Source organism: Pyrus communis, chromosome 5 (assembly GCF_041283825.1).
Source record: "Pyrus communis isolate YQ-2024b chromosome 5, ASM4128382v1, whole genome shotgun sequence".
In the NCBI taxonomy this organism is placed as follows: domain Eukaryota; kingdom Viridiplantae; phylum Streptophyta; class Magnoliopsida; order Rosales; family Rosaceae; genus Pyrus; species Pyrus communis.
Window position 1 is genome coordinate 34,226,569 of NC_142569.1, and position 11,481 is coordinate 34,238,049.

At 37.1% G+C, this 11,481-nt stretch overlaps 1 protein-coding gene across 1 annotated transcript; it reads left to right on the forward strand.

The window, feature by feature from the left end:
• Positions 1-1,105: 1,105 nt before the first annotated feature.
• On the forward strand, positions 1,106-7,455 carry LOC137727053 (TMV resistance protein N). The gene is made up of 8 exons (XM_068465995.2): positions 1,106-1,760; positions 2,135-3,227; positions 3,335-3,610; positions 3,697-4,917; positions 5,065-5,675; positions 5,795-5,876; positions 5,998-6,618; positions 6,706-7,455. The coding sequence occupies exons 1-8, from the start codon at positions 1,258-1,260 to the stop codon at positions 7,234-7,236; spliced, it is 4,938 nt and encodes a 1,645-aa protein (XP_068322096.2). The 5' UTR covers positions 1,106-1,257; the 3' UTR covers positions 7,237-7,455.
• Positions 7,456-11,481: the final 4,026 nt, after the last annotated feature.

The following is an 11,481-nucleotide window of genomic DNA, read 5'->3' on the forward strand; positions in this document are numbered from 1 at the left end:
AAACTACGAATACGAAATTTTAAACAGTGAAATCTAGGGATGGGATTTCACACGAACTATATACTTTATCTTTATCTTGGTTCGCAGTGTAACATTTAACAATTGAATTTGTAAGAATGTTTAGCAATTTTTTTCAGAAACTTATTATTCTTGTCAGATGCTCAAGTATTATGTTTTCTACTTGATGATGGAGGAAAGGGTTTGGGGGGTTTCCATCGTTTTTGGATTCATGGTGATAGAGGTGGCGCTATCATTGTTGTTGTTTGTTTGTGTTGTGCCCACGCGGAGGGTGATTCACATAGAGAAGGACAGATGAGAGAGAGATGAGAGAAGAGAAAGTTGTGAGTTAAGGGAGAGAGACGGTTCATGGGGCAAGAGAGAAAGGAAAGGGAAAAGAGAGAGGACTAGGAGACCAAAAAGCAAAGGTGGGCCCCATCGGTTCACCAAACAAGACAAGAAAAGACGAAATAGAAAAATATCTCCCGAGATGCTACAATTAGCAAAATGTCCCGATGATTCGAATTTCTTAAAATCTTCATTTTAGTTCTAAATTTAATTCCGCTCACGCCTACGCGTTTGTAGCAACGAGTACTATAAGAATACGCTGACAAAACGAGTTATATGTCTCATGATACGAGGGTCAATAAAAGTCAATGATTTCGCCTCGAGAGGCATTTTTGTAAGTTCTCATTTTAAATTTATTAAAACCGTAAATTTAAAGACGGGTCATAACATGGGATTAGTAGTGAAGAAAAGAAAAACATGGTTGGTAGGTTTTTAGACCCACCGAACAGATTAAAGGGACTAGCTCTGAAGTTTTTTATTAGTGATACATTGCTACAGTTATGTGAAAGCTCATGAAAAAAGTAGCTGCCGCATTTTGAAAAGTAATGTTAATGTTGATGATTTTTATTAAAGCAGCTAAAGCTAAATGTTTTTCCCACCACATTTCCTAGAACCTCATTCTGATGCTTTTTAGTGTTGATTCCTCCTCCTCAATCAGTAGTCAGACCATCGCTTTCGTAAAACTTCGACCACAACTTTTTTTTTTTTTTACCTCAACTTTCGTACTAGCATATTTCACGTGGATTGTGCTTCGGCTATTGCCCCAAATAATGCAGTTTTAAGCCTAACACGGAACTAGCCTTGAAAGTGCTAAACAGATGCTTGTGTTCTTCCGATTGTCAGATTTTGCATACACCATTTGGATTGATATTTTTCATAAAACAGACCTTTACACCCTGCCCTAGTCCTGCAATGACCACCCAAAATGATATTCCTTCTTGTTCTTTCTCTTCTCTAACCTCTCGATGGACATACGATGTTTTCCTCAGTTTCAGAGGCGAAGACACACGCAGAAACTTTACGGATCATCTATATGCTGCTTTGAACCGGAAGGGAATATTGACGTTTAGAGATGGTGAAGAACTTGAGAGGGGAAAAGCCATCTCCCCAACAGTCTTGAAAGGAATTGAAGAATCCAGGTTTGTACTTGTCATTCTTTCAAGAAATTACGCCAATTCAGCACGGTGCTTGGATCAACTTGCAAAGGCAGTTGAATGCATGAAAGTGATGGGGCAGACAATACTCCCCGTTTTCTATGACGTGGATCCATCCGAGGTACGAAAACAAACAGGGTATTTCGGGACAGCCTTCTCCAAGCATGAAGAAGCCTTTAAAGAAAATATAGATAAGTTGCAAAGGTGGAGAACAGCTCTTCTTCAAGTAGCCAATCTCTCTGGATGGCATTTGCAAGATGGGTAAGCTGCTTTTAATATCTTTTTCCTAGTTAAGCCAGCTGTCTGATCACTTCAAAATAATTAAAGAAACAAAATTTAAAAGGACTGAAAAACAAATCTAAGCCTGTGGTTCGAAAAATATTAATGTTTCCTACAGGAAAAAAGCCTAAAACAAAGGCATAGTTCGATCACATTAAAATGATTTTTTTAGGCTACAGATTGTATGCTTTTGAAATTATGGTATAGGGCGTTTTAAAAAAAGAAAATTCGGCTTGGGAGTTTTACCAAATTTACTCATGGAAAAACATACAATATAAAACATTCCATTTTATCACTTTGATTGCTGCTGATTAACATACCATGAGGTGGTTACTTATCAGTGTTACTTTTTGCAGATATGAATCCAAAATTATTGAAGATATTGTGAGATATATTTTCACTAAAGTAAATCAAACAATCTCAAGTATACATACAGATTTAATTGGGATGGATTCTCGCGTAAAAGAAGTGCTTTCTTGCTTAGATACGGGGTTGAGCAATGTAAGTGTGTTAGGGATTTGGGGGATGGGGGGCATGGGTAAGACGACCATTGCAGAAGTAGTCTTTGATAAGATACGTTCTCAGTTTGAAGCTTACAGCTTTCTTGCCAATGTTAGAGAGGTAACTGAGAAACAAGGTCTAGTCCATTTACAAAAGCAACTTCTTTCAGATATCCTGTTTGAGAGTAATGTAGATGTCCATAATATCCATATGGGGATGAGAAAGATGAGACAGAGACTACGTACTAGAATGGTTCTTATCATTCTTGATGATGTCGATCAATTAGAACAACTGGAAGCATTGTGTGGTCGTAGTTGGTTTGGTTCAGGGAGTAGGATCATAATAACATCAAGGGATGAGCATTTACTACGCACATATGGAGTGGATAAAATGTATAAGGTTAAGCCATTAACTGATGATGAAGCTCTTCAGCTCTTTGGTCGGAAAGCATTCAAGAAAGACCAGATCGGAGAAGACTTTCTCGAGCTTTCAAAGAATGTTGTAGAATATGCTAATGGCCTCCCATTAGCTATTGAAGTTTTGGGTTCATTTCTCTTTGGTAGAAGCATAGAAGTATGGTCAAGTGCTTTGGACAGACTAAGAGAAAATCCTGACAGAAGAATTACTGATGTGCTTAAAGTTAGTTTTGATGCATTACATGACATAGAAAAGACAGTGTTTTTGGACATTGCATGTTTCTTTAAAGGGGAGGATAAAGATCACGTAATAAGAATACTGGAAAGTAATTGCGGCTATCGTCCAGACATTGATATAGCAGTTCTCATGGAAAAATCTCTACTAACTCTGTTCGGAAGAAAGTTGTGGATGCATGATTTGATACAAGAATTAGGCTGGGAGATTGTTCGTCGAGAATGCAGTGAAGAGCCGGGCAAACGTAGCAGGTTGTGGCTTCCCAAAGATATCATCCATATGCTTGTAAATGATGAGGTAAAATGTTAGTATAAATATAGGTTCCAAGATTGTTAGAACTTACTATCATCTTCGTAATATTTTACAGTATGTCCTGCAACTAATTCTTTCTTCTTCTTCATTAGGGAACGATTGCGGTTGAAGGTATATTCTTGAATTTCCCAAAAGAAGAGGAGGTTTTCTGGAATGTTGATCCCTTCCCAAAGATGCCCAAGCTAAGATTGCTCAGAATTAGTAATGTGAAATTTTCTGGGTGTGTCAAATTTCTTTCAAATGAGTTACAGCTTTTGGAATGGCATGGATGTCCTTTAAGTTCTTTTCCATCGAACTTTCAATCAAATAAACTTGTTGAACTCATCATGCATTCGAGCTTTATTAAAGAACTATGGAGGGGAAATCAAGTAAGCTTTCTATTATAATTGTTAATATATCAACCCATTTTATTTGTTTCATATCATTTGACTAATTATTCTTTAAATTATATCAGAGTTGGAGAATGCTACAGTTTATTGATTTGAGTGGTTCCAAATACTTGATCAAGACCCCAAACTTCAGTGAGGCTCCAAATATTGAGACGCTAGTGCTTCAAGATTGTACAAGATTGGTCGAGGTTCACCCCTCCGTTGGAGTTCTCAAAAAACTTATTTTGTTGAATATGAGAAACTGCAAACGCGTTGAGAGCCTTCCACCTTCCATTAGTTTGGAATCTCTTGAGGTTTTTATTCTTTCTGCCTGTTCGAGACTCAAGAAGTTTCCTGAAATTGAAGGATATATGGGAAACCTGTTGGAGCTTCGTTTAGATGGAACTGCTATTGAGGAATTACCTACGTCTATTGAGTTTTTGCCTGGCCTTACTTTGTTGAACTTACAAGACTGCAAAAACCTTTTGCATCTTCCAAGTACCATTCAGTATCTGACGTCTCTGAAATCTCTGAATCTATCAGGTTGCTCAGAGCTTGACGAGATGCCCGCAAATCTGAGTTCTGTGGAATGTCTGGAGAGGCTTGATATAAGTGGAACTGCAATACGAGAATCATCATTCATTCTAGATATGAAGAATCTACAGTTTCTTTCCTTGCAAGGATGTAAGGATCTTCCTCCAAAATCATGGCATTCACTCTTTAATTGTTGGTGGTGGGGTAAAAAGGTCCAAGCTCCGTTGAGTTTGTTGTTGCCTACTTCATTCTCAGGTTTAACTTCCTTAACAAAGCTAAACTTGAGTGATTGCAATCTGACAGGGGGAGAAGTTCCGGATGATCTTGGCAGCTTATGCTCCTTAGAAATCTTAAATTTAAGTGGTAATAATTTTGTTTCCTTACCAGAAGGTATCTCTCAACTCTGCAATCTTAAATCTCTGAACGTGAGCCATTGTAGTAAGCTTCAATCGCTGCCTAAGAGGCTTCCTTTAAGTGTTCGACAAGTGAATGCGGATGATTGCATTGCACTGATTGATTTCAAAAGTCAATTCAAAATATGGACTTCCAAGGACACGGGAATGACTACGATCAGTCGCCTCATTCCCTCTCAGAATCAACAACTTTTTCCTTCCTCGAGAAACATCAAGGATTTAACTTCGTGGACTTCAACAACTATAGGGAGAATGAAAACTACAACTGTCAGTTGTCTCAAATCATCTGTTGAGCATCCAGAATGGAAAGCAGTCGATGAGTTTTCAGTACCAGATCAAGTGCGTCAAAAAGACCTTGAGGTCTCTCTCTCTCTCTCTCTCTCTCTCTCCCTCTCTCTCTTCTTTTATAGGGTTATTTCTATCTCTCAGTATGACACGCGACAACTTGCACAGACACTGGTCATCTATCTTTTGTAACTTTTAATCGTTTTCTGTTTTACGTTTCAGGGGTTGGATTTTACGGCATCGCCCTTTCAATCTGTTTCTACTTGTACTGAAATTCCAGAGTGGTACACTGATACTGCTACCAGAGAATCCATAGCAATCCCTCTACCTCCAGATTTGGATGAAGATAAAAAATGGATTGGGGTTGCATTGTGTGCTGTTTTCTCAGTCAAAGGAGATCCTGCTGTTTCTCACATTGGACCGAGTTCAGAACCTTCTAATTATTTCTATCGATGCAAATTCGGAACTAGTGAATTCACAGTGGAGCCATTAGTCTTTGACACCGAAAACTACCGCAACTTAGTTAAATCTAGTTCTAATGTCTGTGCTGTGTTTTATGTACCTTGTCTGGGATTTCGGAAGATGTTAAATAAATCAGGTGCAATGTGGGCTTCATTTGAGACAGACAACCCATCCATGAAGGTCCAAAAATGTGGTATTCGTCTAGTGTACGAGCAAGATGTTGCAGGGTTTATCCAAAAACCTATGCAGGATGATCATGAAGGTTTTCGACATCAAATCCCGTCTCAAGATAACTGCAATCCAATTGAGGTTATTAAGGATAGAGAACTTGAATATGGGTGGTTTAATTTGGTGGATAACATTTTGGAATGGTATGATATTCTGACCAGAACTATGTTGCGTCTAGAATCTTCTTGATCATTATGTGATTCTGTATGTATAAAGTAATCCTTTGTTTTTTTTTCTTCCCATTTGTTATAACTGGTTGCAGGGAGAATTTTACATCTGCCGAAAAGGGTTCGACAATTCTTTTAAGGAGGAATATTGAGTCACTTCTTCCAAGATACCTGGAGGTCTCTCTCTCTCTCTCTCTCTCTCTCTCTCTCTCTCTCTCTCTCTCTCTCTATCGCATCTTGCGCACGCACACATACACACAAATACACATTAGTTAATCATTTCTGCATTTTCCAGCAGGGACTAAACCATATGGGTCAATTTTATCAATTTGGTTTAAGTGGAAGCCCAGCTTGGTTCAATCCTAAAGTCGGGTCCTCCGTTTCAACCCAGCTGCCTAAAACTCTCTACAAAAATAAGAAATGGATGGGAGTTGCTCTATGTGTGTCAATTTCAGTACTGGACTGGCATAAAGTAAAAGGGGGTTATAAAGTTTCTTGTCAAGTAAATTCGGGCAATTTTCATATAGAGTTGTCCCTATGCTCGACCAATTTTATATGTGATAAAAGTCAACTTTGGATTATTTACATACCAAAGGCACAGTTGCCGGAATGGTTCACTCGATCAAGTTCAAGTAGCACTTTTTTCAGAATTGACAACTCTGCCGTTGAGGTTCAAGTGTGCGGGTACCGTGTTTTTTACCGGCAAGATTTAAAAGGATTTGTACAGACAATCATCCAGTGCATATTGCGCAGCTCTGACACCCTCTTTGAAAAGTATAATAAAAAAATGGTTGAAGATTGGCTAACTTTGGTAAGATGGCAAGGTCTTAAAATTGATAGAGAACTCAGTAGACAATTCAGTTCCTCGCAGCATGAAAGAGAGCTGTTTCAGTTGATCTTGAGCCATTACAGGAATCAGGTCTCTCTCTCTCTCTCTCTCTCTCTCTCTCTCTCTCTCTCTCTCCCACTATCATATAAATCTCACATATGTAACTGTGATTTACAGGACTGGTCTGTGGCTCAGTGTACATGTAGGTTCCCTGGAATTGAAATTCCCAAGTGGTTCGTGCATTTGAATAAAGGCGGTTCTGCACAGATACAACTACCTCCAAATTTGTTCGATGATGCTAACTGGATGGGTATTGCTGCGTGTGCTTATGCCTCGATCCACGAACATCCAACCGTCATTCTTGACACTCCGGATTCAGAATTTAGTCGTGCGCTTTATTGTTATCTGGACACCAATCTTCCTAATGTCAGACTCCATGGTTTAGAGCATACAAACAAAGCCTTGTGGTTGCATGCATGCAACTTCACTTGGTTTACGTATGCACCACGTGCTAAATTTTCTGGTTCGCTGAATCAATGCAATCTAGTCAGGGCAACTTTTGGGTCCAATAGCCCAGGCTTAGGACTGCATCAATGTGGTCTTCGTCTAGTGTTTAAGGAGGATGTGGAAGATCTCGTACAAACTTTGACCCTCTGCCGATTATCTGCCAAGTGTTATCATTCGGAGCAAGCAAGGCATGGTAATTAAAATTGGTATAGTACAAGACATGTTGATCATCTGATTCTCAAGTACTAGGGCAAGCATGCATGTTACAACTTGTAAAGCCTTTTGTCTTTTTTTCATTAGATCAATTTTGTCAACTTTTGTGGGAGGCTATTTCCCTTAGTTGTGGGGTTTTGTTGCGGTGTCTTCTTCCTTGTGAAGGTTTGAAACCATGCCGACCTGATTCACTTGGGTTCTTTTTTTTTTCTTTTTCTTTTTTAATTTTTGGAAACCTCGATGGTACGAGGGAAATTTGATTGATAAAGAAAAAAGAAGAAAGGGGAATATAAACCTAACCCCTCATAGTACAAGGAAACAAAAAGAAAAAAAAATACATGAACAAGAAAGGGGACATAAAACCTTACTCTTCTGGAAATGAAAACAATAATGGTACATGGAAAAAAAAAGGGAGGGAGATATGAAACCTAACCCTTCTAAAAGCAAACCTAAAAGGTGCAAAACAGATCAAGCAACATCACAGGTTAAGAAAAGAACATAAGAAAGTCAAACAAACCTTATCTCATCTGAAAAGCAATAACCCAGTTTAAGTTACGGGATCGGGATTCGAACTTGTATCTGCATCTCTTTAAACAGTATATTAGGTCAAACTTTCAAGGCATGGCAGACAATTTGATTAGCTGTTTACATTTGTAGATTACAAAGTTTCATTTGCTTACATTCACACCGAAGATTACTTAAAAAAAAGTTGTCAAGATCACAATTAGTGTTTGGTCTAACAATAATTGTGTTCACTTATATTAAATAAAGAATTTCTTAAGCTAGACTGATATGAATGACGATGACAATATAGATTTTTGATAAATTCAGTAACAAATGAGAATAGTGCTTTTGAAATAACTTATATGATCTTAATTTATGCATTCTATGTAGATAGAAAATTATCTCAAGCATAAAATCGAGTCACAAGAATGAGAAAGACCTACATATATGGCACACTTATATTATCACAGTATTGTTCCGTGTCAATAAAATAAAGTGTCAGTGTCTTTGTCCACATGTTTTTATTTTATTGACAGGAGGCGCTATTATGTCAGTATATTTGTATCATGTACATAGTTCTGTCAAGAGCATCCATCCATCCATTAAATAAGTGTAGATTTTTCTTGAGATTTTGTTTCTTTTTGTTGACTATCCATTAAATAAGTGTTGTTGTAAAATTGACGGTGTGTGTGCAGTGGAATAAATAAAACAAGACACAAAAATTACGAGGTTCCTCTACAGTCAGTGTGACTGGAGTACGTCCTCGGGCAGCAGTGGTGCTTTCATTATAATTTGGAATAATAGGAGTACAAAGATAACTCTATGTATTCTCTCATCTCCTCTTCCTCTCTTTCTTTTTTTGCCTCTATTGAAAGCATACGGAGTGCTCTATTTATAGAGCAACTCCAAGCACACATCTTTGACAATACAACCTCCATGCATTTACAAATTCAATTTTACTTTGCATGGGCATTGAAAACTTCTACCAATGCTGAAAACTTCTGCCAATGTACTGTGGGCATTCATTACCCACCAGACTTTTTAACAAGTGTAGATTTTTCTTGAGATTTTGTTCCTTTCTTGACTGGTAGATAGTGAATGATATATATATATATATATATATGAAGAATGAAAGAAAGTGGATGAGGGTTGCACTGTGTGCTCTCTTTTCGGTCAAGAAGAATCCTGAAGTATCCCCCATTGAATCGGATTCAGAAACTTCGAATTACTTATATCATTGCCAAATTGGCGAAACCAATGAATTCCTACTTGTACCAGATAATTGTAGGAATCTGTTTGGACCCGATTTTACAATATCGGCCTGAGTAATCGAAACCGTTAAATAAGTGGTTTCTAGACCGTTGGATTTCATATTTTTCTAGATATTACTATTGAATTTTCGTAGTAATTATTAGTAGTGGTGATAAACTCTATCCTCATAACAAGTTCAAGTCCCATCATGATTCTTATCTCTCAGTAAATACTTCATAAGTACTCCCGTTAGATTGGCTGCACAATAATTAAACTCCACAACTCCTATTATATCAAGGATCTCAGATTCCTTCAACCACACAACTCACATCATGAGTTTATGTCTAATTCAAGAAACCTAGTTGTTATCTCATTGTCATTCACACATAGTCTAACAAACAAACTCAAAACTGGGTTTATGGTGGTGAAGACATGTAGATAATGGTGGTTTTGATGTTCAACAAGCTGAAATTTTTGGCGATGATGGTGATTTGTTTCACAGGAGAAAGAGAGAGACAAAGAGAGTTAGAGAGTTAGAGAGAAGAGCTACGGAAGAAGAAGAAAAAGAAAGAGAGAGAGTGTTCCAGAAAAGTGGGGGTGGCGCACTCATTCAATGGTCAGACCAAAATACCACGTGTTTCAAATGACGAATTACCAAAATGCCCTCGACGTTTAAAGGTTCGTAGAATCTTCGTTATAACTCCAAATTATATTCTGCTTGCGCCCACACGTCCGTAGCGACGAGTACTACGAGGATACGCCAAGAAAATGAGTAGTATATGACATGACACAGCAGTCAACAAAAGTCAACGCATTTACCTCGAAGGGCATCTTCGTAAATTCACTTATTAAAATTATAAAAAATCGTAAAATTGGGAACGGGTCGTTACAATTATTTTGAACTCATAAATCTCAATAATATGCGAATTTTTTTGGATTTTATTCAAAATAGATTAATTTCCATCAACGACAAGGAAAACTGAATCCTCTTCAACTTCGACGTCAATTATTTTCTTTCTTGTAATTGTATGGCAGGTAAATTTTTTCTTGTGTATGCTACTGCGAAATTTCAATTACTTTGATGAGCTTAATTTGTCAAAAACAATAACCCACAAATGCATAAAGAAATATAGACCATGTTTCATTTGTTTAGTTGAAGCCTGAAAATATGGTACATGTTAGAACTAATCAAAGCTATTATATTTCTGTAATGTTGGAATGACGAAGCACACTTTGTCTCATTGCAGCAGAGTTGGCGTCGAAACAAAAAAGAAAGAGGAGATGGATGGCAAGAAGCATCGGAATCTGTGGATTATGGTTTTTGCCATGAAGGTTCCACCGTGGGTTTAGATAAACTACACCCACTTGCACTCCTTCAAGGTCAATAAAATTGACTTGTGGAACAGAATTAATTAACATTAAGTAGTTGTTTGTTTCTCTTGTGGGGTTTCCCCGAGCGAGAATTTATCGTTTATAATCAAAATTTAGCTTTTAAATTTATAAATGTCAATTTTTATAAAATTTTCAAATCTAGCCAAAACCTCACATTAATATACCAAATTACCCTTCTAATTAAAAAACCACACACCAAAGAGATGTGCTTTTTCTGTTCGTTCATTTTTGTTCCTTTTCAATTTAGGGTTCCATATTGTAATTCGAAAATATTGAAAGAGATATGGTATTTGTTCTCAAATTCAATTCATAATTGACAAACTTACAACCAAGACCATGAAGAAAATTACACAAAAATACAATTTATGTATGTTTTTGTGTAAGATTCAATTGGTATTTTGCAGAAACTTTCAAGGAAATTGCCATTGCACATTTTCATGGCATTTTGCATATTTGTTGGATCACCAAAATCAGATTAGCTATTTAATTAAGAGATGGATATTGAGCATGAAAGGCATGCACAGTCCAGCAATTATAATGCGTTTGGATCCTTTTGATTTAATGGTCGTTTCCATAGCTCCCATCTGTTCTAATAATTTAATTTATTCTTTGAACTTTATATTTGTGGTAGAGCTCTTCAAATTTTATATTTAGGGTAGACAAGTAGAACGTGTTTCCATCTTCACAATGGTGCAGCTGACGTACGTTCATGGTTCATGGTGTCTTCCTTGTTCAACCATGGTTGTAACTAATATACATTCATGCGTGTCTAGTTTACCACTCCCAAAACCTCATCAACAATGACACAAGATTTGAAAGGGTTTTTGACATAATTAGGTGTAAATTTTAAGGACAACTGGGTCTATTCAAGTGGAGTTTTGGCTATATTTGAAATATTTTATAAAAACTGACATTTTTAAATTTGTATGCTAAATTTTGACTATATACAATAAATTCTCTTCCAAAGCAGTGCTCTCAGTGAACTGTGAAGGCTACTTGCTTGTCATAAACTACCAAATCTTCATCCTCTAATTAACACCCAATTTGTACTTTTCAGGCCCAATAATTCTGTAGACTTGAAAATAA